The 22869-nt window shown below is 54.9% G+C and overlaps 3 protein-coding genes across 5 annotated transcripts; 1 reads left to right on the forward strand and 2 right to left on the reverse strand.

The window, feature by feature from the left end:
• The first annotated feature begins 7774 nt into the window (after positions 1–7774).
• On the forward strand, positions 7775–12099 carry Pkmyt1 (protein kinase, membrane associated tyrosine/threonine 1). The gene is made up of 7 exons (XM_051168336.1): positions 7775–8280; positions 9245–9738; positions 10372–10478; positions 10610–10782; positions 10971–11128; positions 11785–11862; positions 11951–12099. Exons 1-7 carry the CDS (start codon positions 7837–7839, stop codon positions 12060–12062), a joined length of 1566 nt encoding a protein of 521 aa, XP_051024293.1. The 5' UTR covers positions 7775–7836; the 3' UTR covers positions 12063–12099.
• A 78-nt stretch (positions 12100–12177) lies between these two features.
• Positions 12178–15691, reverse strand: Paqr4 (progestin and adipoQ receptor family member 4). The gene is made up of 3 exons (XM_051168341.1): positions 15231–15691; positions 13554–13775; positions 12178–13447 (listed from the first exon to the last, which is right to left on the reverse strand). The coding sequence occupies exons 1-3, from the start codon at positions 15394–15396 to the stop codon at positions 13014–13016; spliced, it is 822 nt and encodes a 273-aa protein (XP_051024298.1). The 5' UTR covers positions 15397–15691; the 3' UTR covers positions 12178–13013.
• Positions 15692–16502: 811 nt separating this feature from the next.
• On the reverse strand, positions 16503–20216 carry Kremen2 (kringle containing transmembrane protein 2). 3 transcript variants are annotated; one of them, XM_051168338.1, is made up of 9 exons: positions 20090–20216; positions 19670–19844; positions 18845–18936; positions 18649–18773; positions 18317–18470; positions 17752–18084; positions 17544–17669; positions 17383–17461; positions 16503–17149 (listed from the first exon to the last, which is right to left on the reverse strand). In XM_051168338.1, the coding sequence occupies exons 1-9, from the start codon at positions 20181–20183 to the stop codon at positions 16939–16941; spliced, it is 1389 nt and encodes a 462-aa protein (XP_051024295.1). In that variant the 5' UTR covers positions 20184–20216; the 3' UTR covers positions 16503–16938. The 3 variants fall into 3 exon arrangements, with proteins under 3 accessions (XP_051024295.1, XP_051024294.1, XP_051024297.1); XM_051168337.1 differs by lacking the exon at positions 17383–17461 and having other exon boundaries at positions 18317–18353; XM_051168340.1 differs by lacking the exon at positions 17383–17461.
• Between the last annotated feature and the right edge of the window lie 2653 nt (positions 20217–22869).

Raw genomic sequence — 22869 nt, forward strand, 5'->3', positions numbered from 1 at the left:
GAGTTCTTTCTACCACTGAGCTGACAGCCCAGCCGTTTACTTCTTTCTCCATTTCCTTTATGAGTCTGGATTCAAGTTGCTAAAACCACACACACAACCCCCTCACCTTTAAGACAGGGTCTCACTATGTAACCCTGGCTGGCCTGGTACTTCTTGTATAGCCCAGGGTGGCCTCAAACTCAAGAGATACCCCTGCCTCACTCTCCCCAGTTCCCCAGTGCTGGCTTTATAGACATATACCACTTTGCCTAACTTTTACTTACTTGTCTGTTTGTTTTTAAGACGATGCCTTGTTATAGTGCCCAACTGGCCTCCAATTCCTGGGCTCACGTGACCTTTCTGCCTCAGAAGCCTCTGTGCTTGGAGTATAGGCATGTACCACTGCAGTGGTTTTGGGTTTTGTTAGGTTTGTTTGTATTTTTGTTTGTTTTTATTTTTTTAGATGTTTGGGGTTTTGTTTGTTTGTTTGTTTCTCTTTCTTTCTTTCTTTTTTCCCTAGATTCCTCGGCTCCATTTTGACAAAGAGGTGACAATCTGAAGCCCAGCCCAGCATGTACCCGAGGTAGAGGTCGTGAGACCAGCAAGAGGCTGAGAGGGGTTGAGCATAAGGTTCAGAACTGAAGGATGAGGAAATCTGCCTCAGAAGCAGCTGAAGCCTATTCACAAGGGGGCTCCGCCTTCGGAGAAGTGGCGCTGCCCATCGCTATCCCGGTGTGATGAAGATCGGTGTCTCAATGTGTAGATGATGTGTAGCGGGGCACCGGCTTGATTGTACTGCCCCAGCGGAAGAGCCCTGACTGCGCCTTTTACGAACAGGAGAATTAAGGCGTCCCAGAGAGGGCAACGGGTGTCAGCACCAAAGTCTGAAGGCCCACAAAAAGTCCTGGGAATACTGAGGGGGCTGCCAAGGATCGCTCCCACCGGGCGTTCAGGACTACGACTTTTACTACCCAGGCAGCAATAGGCCGAGAAGAGGCGCGCCTGCGCAATGACAGCGCTCCGCCAGGCCTCGGGGACGGAGGAGGTCCCCCGTGCGCACGCAGGACGGGAGGCGGAGCTAATGCCGCCGGCGCCTGAGCGGCTGCGGCAGGCGGGGGCGGGGCCACGGGCGAGCCTGGGCGGGGCCTCGAGGCCGGTTTGGAATTTTTGGCGCGAGCCGATTCCGCGCGCGTTCACGGGCCGTTCCCCTTCTGAGAGAGTGCTTCGTCCCCCCCGGAGTCCAGAGGCGCCTCTGCCGGACCCCGGCCTGCCTGGCCTCTGTGAGATCCTCAGCGGCCTCCGCCGATCCGGAACCTCGGACCTCGCTGCTGCGCCGCGCCCCGCCGCGCCCCGCCCAGCCTCCCCAGGTGAGCCGGGCTCCGGGCCGCGCCGCTCTTCCGCCCAGCGCCCTGCCCCGCGCTCCCGCCGCGCTGCGCCCCGTGACGGCCCTCCGGCCTCCTCCCTCTGTGCCCGGTCGCCCCTTGCAAGCAGCCCCACCCCTCCCTGCCTGTCACGGGCCGGCGCCGGCCCTCGGGTGACTCCGGGTCGGCGCTGTCGCCCACACCCCGCCTACTCCCGCGGGCCGCCTGTCCCTCCCCACCGGGAGTCCCTTTCCCAGCATTGCCTCTCTTTTTCCCCTTCCGCTCTCTGGGACGAGCCCCTCCCGGGTGACAGCCGGCCTTACGCAATTGTTTGTCAGGGTCTTCCCCTCGCCCACGGAGCGAATTCAGCGGCGGCCCTGCCTGGGAGGAACTCACAGTCTAGCGCTAGAAGGTGGTCAACAGATGTGTCCAGCTCAGTGAGAGGGTGAGGTCCCCGGAAACCGCGGATGTCACCCTGCCTGGTCGGTGGCTCAGGGCCGCTAGGGACTCCACTACCAACCCCTCTTACCCCCTAAAGGTTGTTTGGCCAGGCCAGAGGTATTAGGATGTAAATGACCAGTGGTGTTAAAACGAAAAATGACCTTGAGAGAGGACTGTCTTCCTGGTTAAAAACAGAAGATGATGGATTCCCCAGGTGCTAGGCACGGAGACTGTATTTCTTCGTCCTTTAAAGAAAAAAACATTTTTTTTCTTTAAACATGTACAGGTATTTTCATCTGCAGGTGTGCCTGTGCCTGGTACCCACTTAGGTCAGAAAATAGTGTCAGATGCCCTTGGGAATGGAGTTACAGTAACTTTGTGCTGGGAATCAAATCTAGGCCTCTGGAAAGGCAGCAAGTATTTTTAACCTGCGAGCCACGACCCCCTCCCTTCAAAGGTTGTATGACCATGGATTCTGACGATTTCTTTCTCCAAGAAGACCTGGGATGGGCTTTTTTTCCCCCCTCCGTTTCTTTTTTAGAATGGGCGTCAAATACAGGGCCCTGACTGTACAGGCAGGTACTTTATCACTAGGCTAAAGGCCACCTCTGGGATGAGATTCTTGAAGTAAATAGACCCCTAACAAGAGAGCCTTGCAGCCAAACCTCTTAATTTAAGTCCCTAACCTCAGTAGGTTGACCATTTTCCAAGTAATTCGATCTAGCCACCTCGGGAGGCTAGGAGTGACATCTTTTGATACATTGTGGCTTCCCCTAAAATGGACTCTATTGCTTTCTTGTTTTTGTTTCAATTATAACATTGTAGCAACCCTATACCCCATGGCACTTGAGTCATTTCAACTACTACCCAAAACACTGACGAAGAGCACTTGGGAGGCAGAGGCAGGCGAATCGCTGTGAGTTCGAGGCCAACCTGGTCTATAAAGAGAGTCCAGGATAGCCAAGGCTACACAGAGAAACTCTGTCTTGAAAAACCAAAAAAAAAAAAAAAAAGATAGCAGTTAGCACTTACGTTAGACACTGGTCTTGAGTCCTTCAGCTCCGTGTCAGCGCAAAGCTGCAGGTCCACAAACTCCTGGTGCCAGGTGCCCTTCATAATTCAAAATACCCTGGATTTAGGGCCTGGGTTGTATTAATAAGCCAGTTGGCATGACATTTGCCTAACATGAATGATGCCCTCAGTTTGATACCCAGAACCTCATAAGCTGGGTGTAGTGGTACATGCCTGTGATCCTAGCACTCTGGAGATGGCAGCAGGAGGATCAAAACCTCACAGCTGTCCTCGGCCCCACAGTGAGTTTGAAGACAGCCTAAACTAGAGACCCTGTCTTAAAAATCAAACAGAACTACACCTCAGGTTTAGGGAGCTAATACGGTGTCATATTTAGGAGGCACAGATGTCGGGCTGAGGATGTGCTCCAGTAGAATGCCTGCCCAGCGTGTATTAAGCCCTTGGTTTGATCCTTAGTAACGTAAATGATTAATAGCTTCTAAAAAGGCATCCTACAGCGGGGCATAGTGGCGCACGTCTTTAATCCCAGCACTTGAAAGGCAGAGGCAGATGGATTTCTGTGAGTTCGAGGCCAGCCTGGTTTACAAAGTGAGTCCAGGTCTGGCAAGAATACACAGAGAAACCTGCGTTGAAAAACCTTAAAAAAAAAAAAAAAAAAAGGCGTCCTAAGAAAGCATATATGTATATGCAGACCATTAGTGAGTCTGGGGCATCCGTTCTGAGATCACACACTAATATTTCTGTCAGTGGATGTCAGCTGTGGTCCTTATTGCCTATAGTCCTAGCACTTGGAAGACTAGGACAGGAAGATTATTTCAAGCTCAAGATCAGTGCAGGTTACATAGACTTTTCTCAAAACAAAACTATAAATACAATGAGTGAGAAAAATAGATAAAACCAATTTTTTTACTAAATTACTTTCTCATGTAGTTACCCAGTTGTCTCTGTTGAAAAGACCCTTCTTTCTTTTTCAGTCATTTAGCACCCTTTTTGAAAACAAGTAATTCCAGCTCTCTGGAAGCTGACACAGGAGGTTGTTCAGAGCCAACCTGAGCTATGTAATGAGTTTTTTCTGGGGGGGTGGGGGGGTGGTAGGAGGTGAGGACACAAAGCAAGATGAAGAAAAAAAATTTTTTTTTGCCGGGTGTGGTGGCTCACGCCTTTAATCCCAGCACTCGGGAAGCAGAGGCAGGCAGATTGCTATGAGTTTGAGGACAGCCTGATCTACAAAGCAAGTCCAGGACAGCTAAGGCTACACAGAGAAACCCTGTCTCAAAAATAAAAAAAACCGCCCTCCCACCCCCTTTTTTTTCTTTTTTTGAGACATGCTTACTCCATGTATCCTCGGCTGTTCTGGAACTTGCCATATAGATCTGTCCCCAAACTTACAGAGATCCATCTGCCTCTACCTCCTGAGCATACCTCCCAGCATGCTTATTGTTTTCAATAATAAAACAGCAGGGATTCTGACAAGGATTGCGCTAAGTCTGCGGACTTATTTGGAGAGGTCAGCAGGGATTTGTTTTCTGTGCTAGGGACTGAGCTGCAGGCCTCTCAATGTTCAGTGTTTTAGGCAAACGCTGTACTGTAAACTATATGACATGACCCAGTCTACAGCTTCAAAACCATTGCCCTGAACATGGTTTCCCTTTCTTTAGGCCTTGAGTTGTTGGTGTGGTGTGTGTGTGTGTGGTGTGTGTGTGTGTGTGTGTGTATGTATGTGTGTGTGTGTGTATATGTGTGTGTGTGTGGTGTGTGTGTGTATGTGTGGTGTGTGTGTGGTGTGTGTGTGTGTGTGTGGTGTGTGTGTGTGTGTGTGTGTGTGTGTGTGTGTGTGTGTGTGTGTGTGTACCACACCTCTGCAAACACCAGGGCCTGGCAAGGGTTCATCTGTGTGAGACAAGAAGGAAATGCAATTCAGCATAACTCAGTAGCCAGTGTTGGGTCAAACTTCTAGAACCTGATACTGGGCAGTTTATTGAAGGCATATTTAAGTACAGGACAATTTGGAAGAAGATTTTCTGGCGTAACACAATCCCTTGTGTACAAGAAAGCATAATTAGATCAAAGGGTGCCTCGGTTCTGTATATAGGCTGCGTGTGTTATCTCCAGGCCTCGTGGAGGGTCTGGTCCTGGTTATACAGATAGTGCAGTGGTCATCTGGGCTCTTTTATAGCCACCATGGGTCCTGCTTGGGGGAGCCTGGGGGACCCCGGTGTAGCCTGGCTCTATATATAGCACAGGGGTCACCTAGGCTATTAGCCACCTGCATTCCCAGCCTTTTGGGTGGAAGAGGTTATACGTCTTTTCCTTTGAAAAGACAACCATGTGTTTAACATTCTGGACTTCCCTAGTGCTCTCCGTGAGTGCAGGGACATTTGTGCTTCTAACATGTGTCCACTCGTTTTTCTTTTGGTGGTAGGGATCTGTCACAGGCCTAGCACATGCCAGGGAAGTGCTCTATCGTTGAACCATTGAGCTACATTTCTTCCTTTCTTTTTTTGGGGGGTGGGGGGACGTCAGAATCTCACTATACATGCCGTCCTACTCTGGTTGTACAGTAGATTGGTCTCATAGAAATCCTCTGCCTCCCGAGTGCTGCAATGAAAGGCATACACTATCAGGCCCAGCATTTCTCCTAGTTCTTTAATTGTGTGTGTGTGTGTGTGTGTGTGTGTGTGTGTGTGTGTGTGTGCGTGTATTTTGTTTCTTTGTTTTCTTGAGACAGGCTTTCTCTGTGTAGCCTTGCTAGTCCTGGACTCATTTTGTAGACCAGGCTGGCCTCAAACTTACAGAGATCAGCCTGCCTCTGCCTCCCAACTGCTGGGATTACAGGTACAATTTGTACTGGGCCTGGCTTTAAAGTATTTTTTAGGGCTGGGAGTTGGTGGTGCATGCCTTTAATCCCAGCACTCAGGAGGCAGAAGCAGGTGGATCCTTGTGAGTTCAAGGCCAGCCTAGTCTACAAAGTTAGTCCAGGAAAGCCAAGGCTACACAGAGAAACCCTGTCTCAAGAAAAAAAAAATCTTAATAATTTATTTATTACTTTTTTGTTGTTTGTTTTTTCAAGACAGGGTTTCTCTGTGTTAGCCTTGGCTGTCCTGGACTCACTTTGGAGACCAAGCTGGCCTCGAACTCACAGCAATTTGCCTGCCTCTGCCTCCCGAGTGCTGGGATTAAAGGTATACGTCAACACACCCCGCTATTTATTACTTTTATGTGCATTGGTATTTTGTATGCATGTATGTATGCGTCAGAGTGCAGATCCCCTGGAACTGGAGTTACAGTTGTGAGCTGCCATGTGGGTGCTGGGAATTGAACCCCGGTCCTCTGAAAGAGCAGCCAGTGTTCTTAGCTGCTGAGACATCTCTCCAGACTTCTTAATATTTTTTGAGATTTATTAATGTGTATGAGTATTTTTCCTGGATGTATGCTTGTGTTCTACATGTGAGCAGTGCCCATGGAGGCCAAAAGAGGGTGTCAGGTTTCCCTGGCAGCCATATGGGTGCTGGGAATGAAACTCAGTCTCCTGGAAGAGCAGTCAGTCCTATTAGCACTGAGCCATCTCTCTAGCCCCTGCTTCCTCCTTTTGAGACAGGGTCTGGATATGTGGCCCAAGCTGAGCTCTACTTTGTAAGCTTCTTGCCTCAGTCTCCCTACTAAAATTACAGGGATACACCACCATGCCCAACCCCACAATTAAGACCTAAAACTCTCATTTGCTAAAAGATATTACCAGGGTGGATAATATTATTATATTATATTATAATATTATTATTATATATGGTAGAGTTGTTCTCTCCTCCCGCCTTTATGTAGGTTCTGGGGCTTGAACTGAGGTTGTCAGGCTTGCAAGGCAAGCATTTTTACCTGCTCAGTCATCTTTCAGGTCCCCCTCCCTTTTTTTTTTTTTTTTTTTGGAAGAGTCTCATAAAACTCATGCTGGCCTTGAATTCTATATGAAGCCAAGAACAGCCTTGAACTACGTATCTTCTTGTCTCTTGTGCCCAGGTGCTGGGACTGTAGGTGACGGTCACTGTGCCCTTCTCCATTCACTCCCCACTGGCTTTTCTGACAGCATTGTCAGATATGAACTTCACAGTGTTTCAACGTCTCGTCTTCCTGGGGACAGCCTTAGGGCTCTGTTTTACAGCCTGCCTCTGTCCCAGGGTAGTGTATCTAAGCTGTGCCGCGCACAGTGGTGCGCTCTCCCCTGGCTGGCCCTGCTGCCTCAGGAGGCGGGACAAGACAGAGGCCTCTGGCTTTCCCTGGCTGCCTCTTCCATGTGGAGTTAGTTCCCTTCCTTTGAATGAGCTGGGGCGTGGACCATGGCCTTCTCAGCCTGCCAGGCCTAATGTAGAACCTCCATCTTGTTTGTCGGTGAGGCAGTGGGGAGAGAGAAGAAAGGGCCTGGCTAGTCTACCAGTCAGCAGAGATGCAGCCTCTGCCCTGGGTAGTTGGTGGGAGCCTGCTCTTCCGAGGCAGGCACTTTACCTCTGACCGGAAGCTGAGCAGCGAGCCTCACCTCTGGCCGTGTGCCCACAGTGCTGGAGTTACTGTTCCTCCATGTACTACCAAGATTTGCTGGAGTTTCTTCTGTAAATGTTTCCTTTTCTCTGTCTTTAGTGCCACACCCAGAGGCTTAAGATGGTGATGAATAGTTTTCCTCTATTCTGTCGCTTTCTGGAGAGAAGTCCCAGGTCTCTTCATATTTTATATGGATAGTCTAAAAGAGAATCAGTTCTGCTGCAGTAACTCTGAAAATAGAAGAAAGGACGTTTGGGAACTTGGAAGTTGTTTTTCTATGGCTCTGGTGATGAGAGACCTGGGAGAGACTGCAGAGAGAAAGGCCGAGTGGTCAACTCCAGCTGCCTGGCTTATACTCTCCTATGAGACCTGACTTCATGTGTGTGCCACTTGTAGGCTTCGGAGGCACTGTGTACAGGTGTGTGATGGCCGGTTCTTTCCCTCCTCCACAGGTGCTTGTGACCCACACAACCTTCATGTGGAAAGTAGAACGTGTATGTGGCAAAGAAGTGGCTCTCTTGTGGGCCACAGGATCCAGCACTGTCTGAGTGGACACACTGCTCTGTGCTCTGACCCTCTAGCACTAGCCATGTCCATGCCCACTGAGGGCACCCCACCACCCCTAAGTGGTACCCCTATCCCAGTTCCAGCTTACTTCCGACATGCAGAGCCTGGTTTTTCCCTCAAAAGGCCTGGGGGCCTCAGCCGGAGCCTTCCACCACGGCCTCCTGCCAAGGGCAGCATCCCTATCAGCCGGCTGTTCCCTCCTCGGACCCCAGGCTGGCACCAGCCCCGGCCCCGGAGGGTGTCATTCCTGGGTGACACCTCAGAGACCCTGCAGAGTCCCGGGTATGACCCAAGCCGGCCAGAGTCCTTCTTTCAGCAGAACTTCCAGAGGCTCAGCCGCCTGGGTCATGGCTCCTATGGAGAGGTCTTCAAGGTAAATGAAGGTGGTTTCCTAGCTTCTCTGGGGAACCTCTTTGCCTTGGGTTCCCCTCCCTCGGTGCAAGTGTCCTAGGCATTCTGCTGCCTTTATTCTCTGACAGCCTGCCTTTTTTTTTTTTTTTTTAGGTTTATTTATTTTATGTTATATGAGTGTTCTATCTGCATGTACACCTGCAGGCCAGAAGAGGGCACCAGATCTCATTATAGATGGCTGTGAGCCACCATGTGGTTGCTGGGAGTTGAACTCAGGACCTCTGGAAGAGCAGACAGTGCTCTTAACCTCTGAGCCGTCTCCCCAGCCCCCACAGCCTGTCTCTTTCGGGCTTACAGGCACCTCCCCATCCCTGGGTCATGCACCGACATGCTCTGCCTCCTGCTGCACACTGGCCAGGATGCTGCGTAGCCTGCAGTAGTTCTCTGCTGCCCCCTCTCTGCCTGGAGATGGCTGTGCTGGTGCCCGTGGCTGGTTCTGTCTGGCCTGGAGCTGACCCTGCCGTCCACCCTGCACCCTAAGCTAGCGTGCTCAAAAGCTGTACCTTTCCTGCACCCATTATAATTTTGTTTTCTTTAATATGATATTAATTTTCCAATTGTTCATATATTTTCTAAAATAGTAGCTTTCCTTTACACAAGCATTGCTTAAAGACACAATGTTATTCAAAATACAAGCAGCACAGGCCCTTGGATCAGCTCTCCTCTCCAGAGGAAAGCTTGGACACAACAGAACACATTGTCCCTGTTATTTTGGGACTAAATCTTTCTCTTAGGCCTGGGCCCTGGTCAGAGGGCAGAGGTCTGTCCCATCCCCTCTGTTGCTGGGTCTCTGATGTACCATCCTGCGGTAGACAGGTGTCTAGTTGGTCATCACTGCAGCAGGCGCCCAACACTGACATGTATTCCCCTATATTGTGAAATCTGATTGTCCTCCATGCTCCCACTGGGCAACATCTCCCTTCCAGGTGCGCTCCAAGGAAGATGGCCGGCTCTATGCTGTTAAGCGTTCCATGTCTCCCTTCCGAGGCCCCAAAGACCGGACTCGTAAGCTAGCTGAGGTAGGCGGCCACGAGAAGGTGGGGCAGCACCCACACTGTGTGAGACTGGAGAGGGCCTGGGAGGAGGGCGGCATCCTATACCTGCAGACAGAGCTCTGCGGGCCCAGCCTGCAGCAACACTGTGAAGCCTGGGGGGCCAGCCTGCCAGAGGCCCAGGTCTGGGGCTACTTGCGGGACACTCTTCTGGCTCTGGACCATCTACATAGTCAAGGCCTAGTTCACCTTGATGTCAAGCCTGCCAACATCTTTTTGGGGCCCCGGGGCCGCTGCAAGCTGGGTGACTTTGGACTACTGGTGGAGCTGGGTTCAACTGGTGCTGGTGAGGCTCAGGAGGGAGACCCTCGCTACATGGCCCCAGAACTGCTGCAGGGATCCTACGGGACAGCGGCAGATGTGTTCAGGTGAGCCTGGGACGTGGAGAGGTCATGAAGGACTGCAAAAGTCCCTTACCGGGAGCTGGTCAGCAGAAAGGGAGGGACTGCCCAACAGGGAGCTCTTTCCTGGTGCACTAGGATAGGAGGGCATTCAAGCCTGGGGGGTGCTGACCCTGCCCACTAGCGAAGAGGTCTCAAGAGAAAGCAATAGCCCCACCAGCGGCCCCTTTACATTACAGCCTAGCATCTCCTCGCAGCTCTATGGCTGTGCCTCAGCACAGGCAGAGTAATGAGGTGGAGTGCACAGTTAATATCTGGGACTGTACCCAGGCCCAGGGTTCTGAGTCTACACTGGCTCCTGCTGCCCTGCCAACCCTAATAACCATGGAGACCAATTTGCATGTCAGTGGGGTTCTGATGGACCGCCACTGCAACATGTTAGCTGCTTAAGTGTGGGGTCCATACTTCAAACAAGATCCTTCCTGACTGGTGCTCACTGGCTCTCCAGGGGTCTCCTTACAGCTCCTTACCCTTCTCCTACTAACTTTATGGTTTATGGTGGAAGAGAGCAGCTCTTTCCCACGAAGATGCTGCATGGGACTGGGACCTGTGTGGCAAAGCTTATTCGGCCTTTTTGTCTTTATACCCTGTCCTTCCTAGTCTGGGACTTACCATCTTGGAAGTGGCCTGCAACATGGAACTGCCCCATGGTGGGGAGGGCTGGCAGCAGCTGCGCCAGGGATACTTGCCCCCTGAGTTCACTGCTGGTGAGTGGAGGCTCAGAAACAGAGCCAGCTACCATCAGCTTCTGTGGCAAGGTGGCTAATAGTAGGGCCACCACTGGACTGAGGGCCCAGTCAGTACCCTAGCCCCTAACATGGCCCCACCTCGTGGCCAGGTCTGTCTTCTGAGCTGCGTTCTGTCCTCACCATGATGTTGGAGCCTGACCCCCAGCTGCGAGCCACAGCTGAGGCTCTGCTGGCCCTGCCCATGCTGAGGCGGCCGCGGCCCTGGAATGTCTTGTGGTATATGGCTGCTGAAGCCCTGAGTCGAGGTTGGGCCTTGTGGCAGGTAAGGCTTTATGGTCCTGGGCTACCCGACCTGTCCCTTACCCAAGGGACCTACCTCGTCCCCTGAGGCTCCTTTGTGCTTACTGTATAGACCAGGTTGTCCTTGACTCATCATCTTCCTACCTCAGCCTCCTAAGTACTGTGATTTTTGTCACAAGGCTTGGGTTCTGAGGCTCACTTTTCCCTTAGGCCCTGATCACTCTGCTGTGCTGGCTCTGGCATGGCCTGGCTCATCCTGCCAGTTGGCTGCAGCCTCCAGGCCCACCAGCCACACCACCTGGCTCTCCACCTTGCAGCCCCCTCCTGGACAGCAGCCTCTCCAGCAGCTGGGATGATGACAGCATAGGGTGAGTGACAGTCTAGGACATAGGGGTGTGTGTGTGGGTGCGTGCGTGCGCGTGCATATGTGTGTACATTACTATAGTCAATGCCACATGGAAGGAGTCGCAGGGACCATGGAGAGGAGGGTGATGGGCCTCTGTCACACAAAGACTGGCAGTATAGATGTGCCTTTTGGTCTGTGTAGGCAGCTGTGACATTCAGTACAACTTTATACTAGTCATTAGTGTGGGATTGCAGCCCCCACCTCTGTAGAAGCCCCCCCCCATTCAGGGATAGTGCTGCCCTCCCCTGGGTGGAGGCTCTCAGAACCTGGTAAGCCCCTGTTCTGAGAGCATCCATTTAGTCCCAGGTGTCTGCTAGCCAAGGGCACAAGTGTATAATTAAGAAACTGCTGCAAGAAAGAGCCATACACTCAGGACTCCCTCCCTTTATAGTACCATTTCCATCACTCTGAAGACTCTTTGTAACATAGCAAAAGGCCAGAAAAGCTCCATTTACCAAAACTTGACATCCAGCTCAGATGACCCTGACAAGGGACAGAGGTGACCCCTGAACGTGGTCGGATGGGAGCACTTGGCAGCGGTCAGTCTTTATGGTTTCAGTTATGGCCTTGTACCTTCCCCAGCTCTCAACTCTCTGCTTGTCCTGTCCTTTCTTGTAGTCCTTCACTCTCCCCAGAGACCATCCTGTCCCGGATCACTAGGAGAACCTCTACCCCTCGGGGCAGGTGCATACGAAGGTGAGGAGTTGAGCAAGCCCAGGGCCCAGGTGAGCACAGTTAACCTTGGGATCCAAAGTCTTATTCCTTTTCCCCCATCTCTCCCAAGGAATATCCTGGACCTAACTGACATGGACTCAGAGCCTCCTAGAGGTCCCTGCCCCACCTTTGAGCCAAAGAACCTCCTCAGCCTGTTTGAGGACTCGCTAGATCCAGCCTGAGCCTCAGACCCAGCCTTGGTGCTTTTAACCCTCTGACCCTCTTGCCCACCTCTCCCCCAGAAACTTCTGTATCTAATAAAAAGTAATGAGTCTTGGGAGCACCCAAGGTTGCTCATATGGCAACACAGCGCTTTCTGTCCCTTTATTGATGTTGTCCAGGGTCTTAGGCCTCCAGGAAAATCTGGCTGTGAGGCGGTACCCTGCTATAGAGTGCCCTTGGGCCAGCAGGCTGGAGCCACCCACTGTATAGAGATTTCCTGAGTAGACACCTCTCTGGTGGGCAGGTCAACCAGTCAGACCATGGCACTGACACGATGAGTCCTTGGTCCAGTGGAGCCTGAGTCCAAAGCCTCCATTCCACATCTGTGCCTGTTGCCTAGGAAAAGCAGCAGCTCCCCTTATGTCTCTTGGCCAGATAATACAGGCAGGACCAATGCTGCTTGGTCCTGAGATAAGATCCTGGTCCCACTGCCCTGCATCCTGACTGCAGGAATGACAGGAAGGGTAAAGTTGTGGCTGCTGAGAGGTCTGGCATGCAGGGCAGGTAGATGGAGGTCAGGAAGCAGGGGCAGCGAGGCTAGTTCAAGAATCCAGGAGGTGTCTTATGGGAGCAGCAAGATGGGGTAGTGGTTCTGGGCTCAACTGTCAGACATGAACTCACAGGTCAAACAGGGTAAATTGAGGCTCAAAGAAAGAATGGTTTCCTTCTAGCTGACAGTGAAATAGTACCCTGGAGGGAAGATGGCAGGGAGAGGGGCAGCTCGAATTTGAAGGCCTGGGTCAGGAAGAGGTTAATCCACAGGGAAGAATGAAGAGTGGTCTCCCAGCTAGGAAGTCCCATGTGTGCTTCCTCCAGGGAGCCAGACCCTTGCAGACCAGCAGAAGGAGGAAAGGTGGTGTTATTTATCCCAGGAAGCTGTGGGTAGGCTGGCTTGGCAGCTAGGCGGCAGCTCAGTCTGGGGGACAGGCGTGGTGCGCAGCCCAGAGCAGGTCAGGCACAACACCAGCATGCAGCTGGAGAATGGAACCCACGCTGAGCAGGTGCATGATCTGGTGAGAGTTGCCCCAGTAGTCAAAGCGGCCAGGCCCCCAGCGCTCTGGCAGACGTGCTACATTCACCAGCCCACCAAGCAGTGCCAGTGCATCCATACGCAAGTAGCAGGGCAGGGATCCTGGAGCCCCTGAGCCCAGCCCCACTCCACGGGCCCCAAACACCAGCAGGCGGGCCCCAGCTTGCCATCCAAAGGCTCGAAGCCGGGCACTGGTGGAGGGGGCAGTGAGGGCTCTCCAACCGGATACACCTGACAGTGCTGTGTAACCCATCAAGGCAGCTGGACGAAGCCAGGGTCTGCAAGCCAGAGTGCAGTGAATGATGGGCAGGGCCCCTGCAGAGAGAAAGCAAAGAGGATTTAAATCCAAGCTAGCTGATCTTCCCACCCCAGGGTTCCCACCAGTGGCCCTTGCCTCCACCTTCCTGGGGCCCTGGCTCACCAAGGGTGTTGACAAGGCAGACTCCACACATATCCAGGGCAAGGAGCCGGGTGTACACAGGACTGCCTCCCCGGTGGCACATGAAGAGGTGATACAGCACAGAGGCTGCAGGGGGGACCAAGCAGGCCACACAATGTGTACCTCCTAGCCAGCCATCCTTGCCCAACTGACTCCAGGGCATGGTCATCGGCACCAGCACCAGGAAGCCCAGCAGGGCTAGCCCTAGAGGGAAGAATAGTTGCCCATCAGACAGTCAGCGTAAAGAAACAGTCACATCCAAAAAAAAAAAAAAAAGGTATCAATCAGACCCAGGAAGATAGCTTAGTACAGGCTACTAACCCTGACAACCTTAGCTTGATCCCAGACTGCACGTGGTAGGAGAGATTCTCACAAGTTGTCTTCTCACCTCCACATTCCTTGGCAAATGCACACCCATACGCTAAGTTAATATATAAATGTAAAAAAATAAGGTGGCCTGACTAGTGAAAACACAGGAAAGAGAGCAAGGCAGAGTTTAGTGCTCCTGCCAGCCCACACAGAAGCAGGTCTTGTGGGCTTTCAGAAGGGTTATTGTCAGGGCTCACTGCAGGTCTTGGAAGTAGAGACAATGAGACCTACTTTGCAGGTGTAGAAACAGGCTTGGAGTAACCTGTCCCAGCTGAGCCCAGCAAGTAGGCAAAGGGTCAAGGATGATGAACAGAGCAGACAACTCCTCCCTGCCACACAGGAGGCCAAACCAGGTCTGCCTGCCTGTCCCAGAGTGCCTGCAGACCCCTGGGGAAGCATGACCTCAGCCTGAGTTCTGGTTAGGACAGGAAGGACACACCAGCCTCAGGGTTACTTAACACTGTCAAATGTCCAGGCAGATGGAGGCCTTGGGTCTTTTTGTTTTCCATAAAGAAGGCCAGGAAAGGCCAGACCGAGGGGAAGGGGCCGAAAGAAGCCTGTCCTCCGTTGGGGGTTGCTCTCAGGAGCTCTGCTCCTTCCAGCGCTGGCCTTGGCCATTCCCACCCTTCCCCACAGGCAGTTGGCGTAGCCCTAATAGAGGACAAATGCAGGCTTCAGCCCCACTCTTGGTGGGGGTCTCGCTAAACAATAGCACTCTCCCGCTCCTTTAGAGAAAAGCCAAGTCTAAATCTAGCTGGCTCGAGTCCCCTCTCCCAGCTGGGGCGGCTCAAGGACAGACCAGGGCTGTGTCAGCAGCGCTCTAGGGGCCCGCAAGAAGGGGGAGGGAGGGGGTACGACGACGGGCCACCAGGCGGAGCCCCATGGTACTGTAGAGGGGACACTAGGCCATCGTGAGGAGGGGCTTGGGCTGGGCAGGGGCGGTCTTCTTCTTTCTGACTCCTCCTAGGCAGTGAAAGCCCATCTCCAGGACGAGCGCTGGAGGGGGAGGGTGCCCAGGGCGCAGGATTACCAAGGGGGCACCGGGATTCTTACCCCTAGGGCTCAGCGGGATTAAACTGGCTCCTACTCTGCTCCCCCTCTCCTGCCTTGGGGCACGGCTGGGGAAGCAGAAGCTGGCAAGGAAGCTTGGGACAATGACAGCTTTGTCACCGCGGCGCCTGGCCCAAGCAGGGCAGTGACAGCCCAGGATCTGGGCTTGGGGGGCTGCTTTGCTCCCAGGCAAGCCTGCCGTGAGTGCGGGAAGCATGAAGTGGGAGGCGGCTCACCTACCGTGTGTGTAGATATTGCCCAGCTCGTTGTGCAGGTAGAAGAGGCTGCGCAGGCAGCCCGAGCCACTGCTGGCCGGCCGGTAGCCAGTCAATACGAACTTATTGAACTGCAGGTGTGGCGGCGAGCTAGCCCAGTCCAGAAGGCGCGGCCCGGTCAGGAACGCCATGGCCTCACGCACTGCGGCCGACTGGCGACCCTCTACCCCTGGGCTTCCTCCTCAGTGGAGCTGCAGCGCTGGGAAGCTCATCCTTATTCACCTCCGGGCTGTCCGGTCGCCCTGCACTGGGTCAGCCTGGGGTCCCGGCCCGCTTTGCTCACGCGCTGCGCACGCGTGAGCTCAACGCCCCCGCAGGGGAGAGGAAGCTAGCGACCCGGCTGTGGGAGCTCAGTACGTCCAGCTCCACCGTGGCAGAACAGCGCAGGGAGAGCTCCCGTTGGCCGCAACGGCAGCCGGGCTTCTCGCCGCAGCCGGGAGGACGGGTGCGGCCGGACGCCGGAGGGGACGCCAGGCTCCACCCCGGCTCCTCAGCCCAGCCACCCTGCCTGTGTTTCGCGCGCTGAATTCCTGACGTTCATGTGGCAAGGACCAATGGGCGCAGCAGGCGAAGATGCTCCTCCCCCAGACCGCCCAGGCCTTCTCTTTTTAACATATGCGGTTCCAGCCTTCTTTGCATGGGGTGGCTGTTGGCTTGGGACGTGATGCTCTGGGTCGGGCTCCTCCACTGGAGTGCCCTGGCACCTTGCGTCTATCAGCATTTCACACCCCAGCTTTCTTAGTGACCTCCAGGTTACCACACCTCTGGGCACTCACCTCCAGTACACGACCTGCCTACCCAGCCCTAAGCCCACAGTCAGACCCTGTCCAAGGTGCTGCTGGCTATACCCCCCCTTCAGATGAGTCCAGCGCAGCGCCTCACTTTGGAGGTACCCATTGGCCGGGTACCTCAGCGTCTAAGATGTGTGACGCACCTGGAGTCCTTGGCAAGGCCCAGCCCTTCCAGCCAGGCTTCTTCGAGCTTGGGTTCCACCCAATTTGTTCCCTATTATCACCCACAAGTCACACCCTTGCCCTGTACAAGCAAGGAACAAGTGAAGGTAGGAGGCCAGGAAAGAACCTTCGGCTCCCTTCTTCTCTGGCCGGGACCAGGAAGGCGCTTCTTCCTTATTAAAAAAAAAAAAAAAAAAAAACCACCCATAACCAGCTTCCACATCCTCTCTCACAACGCTGAGAAAAGCCCAGCATCTCACCTGCTTCCCTCCTGCCCTACACCCTTATTAGCATAGTCCCTCCCTCGGGCAAAGAACTTGGTGAAGCCTCTACCAAAATAGGTCCTTTATTTTAAGTCGATAGTGAGTCTTTAGGTCACTTTTGTTGGCCCCTAACTTTTCATCAAGGGCAGCAGTCCAGGACCATCCCCTAAAAGAGGTGCAAAGAGCCCTGAAACCAGACACCATCCCTTACATCAAGGTCCATGGATTAGGGCCGTGGATTCCCTTTGCACTTTGGCTTTGGCCATTTGGACCCCAAGGGTCAGGCCAAGTTCCCAAATAGCACCGGATGCTTCCTGTCTGGTTTTCTGGGCTCCCCGAGATGGCCAGAGACTGAGCTGCCTTTAAAAGGGCACAAGATCGAGGTAGGGTGCTGCATAATATCTCCGGCGTCCATCTTGCTGGCAGAAGTTGTGGACGGACCCCCGTAGGTCTGGGGTCAGAGAGCAGAGACGAGCGAGCGCAAGGAACTCTGGCTGGAGGCACTCAGAGGCCGGTAGCCTGCGGCAGGACCCTCAACCTGAGAGTCCCCTGGGGGACAGGGCAGGGCCACCCCTCGGGGCCGGCGGTACCACACAGCCCAGCTTCTCCCGCGGCCCCGGGAAGGTCCCAAGGCCAGAGACCCTTTTCCTGGAGCCAGCAGACAGCTCCTAGAGAGGGAGCAGACGTCAGCTGGACCCACACCCAGTCCTGCCTCTAACATCCTGCTCTGCCTGCGAACCTGTGCGCAATTCTCCCAAGGCCTCACCCACTCAAGAACCCAGGACCTTCCTAACTTTGTTCCCTGGTCCCAGCTCCCCACCAGAGCCCCCACACCCGAGGCACGAGGCATCAGGCGCTCAAGTGCGAGGTCTGCCCTCAGGCCCTGCCCCAGCGCCCGCACCGTCGACGCAGCAACCGCAGTAGAGACAGGAGCAACAGCAGCAGCACGGAGATGGCGGTCACGGTGGAGAAAACTCGGGCTGCGGGCACAAGGGTGCGATGAGTACAGGCCTCCGAGGGACCAATTCTTGTTTAGCCCCCACCTTGCAAAGCCAGCCTCACCCCCTATCGAAGCCTGTGCAGCTCCAGGCTTGGGGCTGCAGCTCACGTTAGTCCCATCGGGGTCCGCTGCGGGAGTCTCGGCCGAATCCTCGGGAGATGCTCTGTCCTCCACTGTGTCCTGCAGCCCTGCGGAGAGAGGTGTGAGGTGAGGTGGACAGGAGTGCGGGGGTGGGGGTGGGGCAGGCAGGAGGGCCGGCCCGTGGCTCACCGCGATAGGTAAGCGCGAAGCCTTGAGCATGGCCTCGTGCGTCGCTGCGGAAGGTGAGCAACAGCGCAGTAGTACGCAGGTGCAGCGGCCCTGGCGGCGGCGGATGGGCGCCGTCGAAGGCACGGAGCAGGTTGCCGGACGAGGCGTCGCGGAGCTCCAACCGGTCTCGAGAATCAGCCAACTCGAAGAGGCGGAAGGTGAGCTCTAGCACAGGGCCCAATTGGCCCACTACCCAGCTGCAGTTCCGGTCTGGCCCATACTCATCCGGAAAATCCGGGGAGTAGATGACACCCTGAGGCGCCGTCCAGTTTCCCTGGCAGGAGCCCACAGACACTGCGGGCAGGGCAGGCGGTCAAGAAACTGAGGCTAGTCTGGCTCTGTCTTTCTAGCGCAGAGATCTCTGCAGAAAGACTCCCCCTTCCAACTAGGCCTTACTCCGCCCAGTTTCTTTAAATAGGCCCCGCCTTCGCATCAATTCCTATCAAATGCTGCTTTCCCGATTCCACTCCTAGTAGGGGACTGGCACATTAGACTCCTCTCTTCTTCAATCTGGTCTACATCTCACCTTCATAGATGCCCAGTCGACCATCGCCTCCACACAGCTGGCCTGGGTGGCCGAAACAGATCTGGTCACAGTCGGTGGCAGGGGCCGGACGTCCCCGGGCCAGGTCACTTTCAGAGCCACAGAAGCAGGCATAACCAGCCTCCACACCAGCCAGCTGGGAGCACAGACTGGGTGACCCCAAAGGCAAAGATGGCGGATATGGGCGGAGTAGTGGGGTCGGGTGATTGGTGAGGCTCAGAAGCTAGTATCAAATTTTGGTGTCGGGTGTTGGGAGCTGGGTGGGGTCCTGAGGTCAAGGTCAGGGGTCACTGGTCTGGGCCCAAGGACAGTACCTGGTAGCCCTTCATGCGGCAGAATCGAAGGCACACCTGGACTGTAAGCTTTGTGGAAGTGCCACTAGGACCACTGAGAGCAGGGGGTGCCCCAGAGTCCACGAAGCAGCCCAGGTACCCAGGCACTGTGGAGGGAGCACAGTCAGAGTCTCACCTTTGAAAGAGACCCTCTGGCTAGGCTCTTGAGTGCACTCACTGTGACAGGTGGGGATATCACAATAGCGCCAGTAGATGCCCTCTTCGGTCTCTGCCACGTAGCACCAGGGCTGCACATCACCATCGGGGTTTCTGTGGTTGGGAGGGAGGTGGTGTGGAACCCATTGTCCTGCCCAAGACCTATGCAGTATGGCCACCGTGCTTCTGTGTGTTTTAGAGGCCAGCTTCCCTCTGTCAGTTACACTTTCTAGTTTCCCCCACCGCCTCCTGATTGTTGACTTCCCAAGGGAAGAGCCTGTGGAACCCTTTCTAAGGGTTAGACTTGCCCTCATTAACAGAACTTCCCCTGACTTCAGTGGGTCTTCACCACCCCTCTCTTCCATAAAACTTTAAAGGTGTGCAAATGGTAAGCCCTCAGCTTTGTGGCTGAGCAGAAAAGTGGCTGTGGCTTTGAACACCTCATACTACGAATTGTAAATGCAGCTCAAGTAAGTAGTGCAGAGCCAGTCCAAACATTCCAAGGGCTGCGGCCAACCAGATCTGGCATTCAAGGGCCCCTTGAGGGTGTAAACCTTTTGTCCCTGAATGGAGGCCTTGCAGAAAACTGTTACCTAAGAACTACACATTTTAAAAGTCGGTTTTGTTTTTTGGTTTTTTGTTGTTTTGTTTTGTTTTAGAGAGGGGTGTTTTTGTTTGTTTTTGGTTTTTGCGACCCTTGAGAACCTAGTATGAGATAGGCCCCGCCCCTAAATCTTCCTGAGGGTACTGTGCCAGGCCAGAGCAGACCTCCTCTCTGCCCCGCCTCCTGCCACCACTGGTCCAGCCTTGCTGGAACGCACCCCTGCCACACACCGCCGCTCCTAACCTGCAGAAGTTGTGCGCACCCAGCCCCCAGCGGCCCTGAGGATCGCTGGCGCTGCTGTAGCTGTGCTGCTGCGTCTGGTCCCAGAAAAGACAAGGGCGTCCGGCCCCGCGCGGGCCAGTGTAGTTCTGGTGGCCGCGGTAATCAGCGCCATTCACCTGGAAGCATTCGGACAGGCCTGCCCCGCAACCGCGGGATCTGAAGAAGTCTGGAAGCTCACGGGGCCTTCTCACCCCTCACCCAACTCCTGCCTAGTACCAGCCAGTACTCCCCACTCCCCATCCCCCAGGGGGCCTTCGGGCTGCTCAGCTGACCCACCCATCTGCTCCTCCGCCTCCCCAACTTTGGGGTCCCATCCCTGGGCGCAAACGCCCAGGAGCGAGCATAGTAGTGACTTTGGCCTGGTCACTGTGCCTAACTCACCTGGACTGTGCAGGCTCCCTGCTGAGGCCCATCGCTGCGGAGGCAGCAGCAGCAGGAAGAGGAGGAGGAGTCCCTGCAGAGCCGGTGTCCCCATCTTCCCTAACCAGAGTTGTTGCCTTGGCCAGAACACAGGAAGCCTACGGGGTCGCTCTAGGGCCTCCCAGGTGTCCTGGGGGGCAGGGGCGTTGCTCTCTGGTCGTCTGTCCTGTTCTTATTTTGCTTGGCACTGCCGGTCTGGGACTGCCCGAGATCTTTACCCGGCTGTGGCTCTTCAGGGGTCTCTAGAGAAGGTATCTGGCCGGAGGATGATCTCAGGCTCGGCTTTCTAGCTCTGGGTCATACCTGGGCCCCAACACCCACCTCATCGAACTATGCCTTGCAGCCTGGGTCTCCCTCACCCAGGTCTCTAAAGCACTGCCTCCTGGCCCCCTTGTGTCCCTACAGGTCCCTCCCCTCTTGTCCCACACCCCTAGAGAAGACTGGAAGCCCCGCCCGCGATTGGAGCGCAGGCAGCAGGTCCAGACGCCTCCCACGCCTGTCCCCCCGGACCCCCACCGTCCCAACACATGCCTTCCCACCCTTTCTTCTCTTCCTTCAGAGTCGGTGTGGGTTCTATTGGGAGGGTATAGAGGAGGACTGGCTAGGTTATTAGCAGAGCTCTAGAGGACCCCAAAGGGGAGTTACAGGACTCCCTCCCGCGGCGGCACCGAGACAGACCGACACGGGCACCCAGATCCAAGTGCGCGAGCGCACTCCCATTCAATCTACTCATTCATTGTAAGACGCTCACACGCTCATCTTTCCGGAGTCCTCGCGTTCCTCTCTCCCCTGATGCCGCCGCGGCTGGCTTGAATAAGAAAGCACCACTCCCTGCCCCTGATCGCGGGAGACAAGCAGGAATCGTGGACGCTCAGTCCGCGACAGGCAGGGGCAGCTGGTGTCTGGGGAGGAAGGCAGCTGCGCCCCTGGCTCCGGTCCGCCCCCTCTCTCGCTACCATTTCTTCCACTCCCTAGGACCCCAGCCCAGGCTCTCCGGAGCCTTGCCTGTGGTGGAATTCCCCAAGCGGTGCCCCCCACCTGGCAGGGGAAGGGGAGGGGAGCAGGCCCAGGCAGGCGTGGGGGGAAATTCCCCGCCCCCTCCCCCTGAGCCCGACTCCTCCGAGTCCTCTGATCTCTCAGTGCTGCCCCGGGGCTTGGGGGGAGGCCAGCACAGGTGCGTGGGAGGGCGGGGGTGGGGACCCGGAGAGGGAGATAGGGGGAACGGGGACTCTGCGTAGCCATACCCTGTTCAGACCCCTTGTCAATCAGACCAGCCTGCTCATCCCTCACTAGCCCCTGTATACCCTGGGCCCAGGCTGACCTGGCCCAGCTCTGACAGTCCTGGGCTTCCTCCACCTAACGCACGCAGGTCCTGGAGCAGATGGAGAAGGAAGATTCATAGAGATGGTTCTGAGAGGCCAGAGTGTGTGCGGCAGACATCCACGCTTAGGGACTCCTGCACTTTTGAAGGTGGCACCTCACCTCACCGGAAGATTCTTGGGGTCATGACAAGCGCCAAGAATGGGTGGAGGGAGTGTGGTAGAGGCAGGTTATTCCAAGGCTTGCTGAGGTTGTAGGCTAGTAGCGAGGGGCGCCTCCTCTTGCAGCCCGATCAGCTGGAAGTCCCCCCTCCCTTGCACAACCCCCCTCCAGCACCCCAGACGCCTAGCAAGGATGCCCCAAGAAGACCTGTCTGTCTTGGATTTTCCTTCCCTTTCCACCTGAGGACAAAAAGAAGCTGGGGCCTCTGTGGTCCCAACCCCTCACAGAAAATGAGAGGGTCAGTCCTGTGGAGGAGGAAGTGAAGTGAAGGCCGGAATCATGGCAGGGCTGACGAGAAACGAGGAACGGGTCGGCCGGCCTTAGAACAACTCCACAGTTTGGGATGGATCAGCCCAGTCCTGTCTCTCGGAAGCACACAAGAGAGGGGGGTGGTGCTCAGTTACCAGACCAGGGACACTGAGGTGGAACTGAGGGGAAAGAGGAAGAGTGTCCGTGCCCACAAGCTTGTGGCTTGTGCAACCTTTGAGAAGTAAGAAAGGCCTCATGCCCTGCACCCCTCAACACACACTTCCCCAGCATTCCACACTCTGCGATGTACAGGCAGCAGCCTGTCAGCATTCCCAAGGCCCTAGGGGAACATTTGCACCTCGCCATTCTGCAGATCCATGGACTGGGGCTCAGAGGCCCTTGGCAACGATGGGCTCACTAGGAGCCTGATTTCAAGCCGAGTATTAACTAGGTGCTGGGCACCTTTGTTCCTACCCTACATCTTTGGGGTTCTCTGACTCTACAGGACCATGTGGCTATAGAGAGGTACTAGGTCTCTCTCTCTCTCTCTCTCTCTCTCTCTCTCTCTCTCTCTCTCTCTCTCTCTCTCTTCCGAGACAGGGTTTCTCTGTGTAGCCTTGACTGTCCTGGACTCCCTTTGTAGACCAGGCTGGCCTCGAACTCACAGCGATCCGCCTGCCTCTGCCTCCCGTGTGCTGGGATTAAAGGCGTGCGCCACCGTACCCAGCTCTTGTGTTTTTTAAACAGGGTCTCACTTGTAGCCCTGACTGGACTGCAAGCTTGCCCTAACAGGGCAGGTTGGGCTGGAAGTCATAGAGATCCCCCTGCCTCTGCCCCTGCATGCTGGGACGAAAAGCACGGGCACCATGCCCAGTGACCAGTTCTCTTTTTCCTTGTCCAGAAGTCCCACTGCTTTGGGGCCCTCCAATGAGAGCTGCTATCCCTAGGCA

The sequence above is a fragment of the Acomys russatus genome, chromosome 25 (genome assembly GCF_903995435.1).
Source record: "Acomys russatus chromosome 25, mAcoRus1.1, whole genome shotgun sequence".
In the NCBI taxonomy this organism is placed as follows: Eukaryota; Metazoa; Chordata; class Mammalia; order Rodentia; family Muridae; genus Acomys; species Acomys russatus.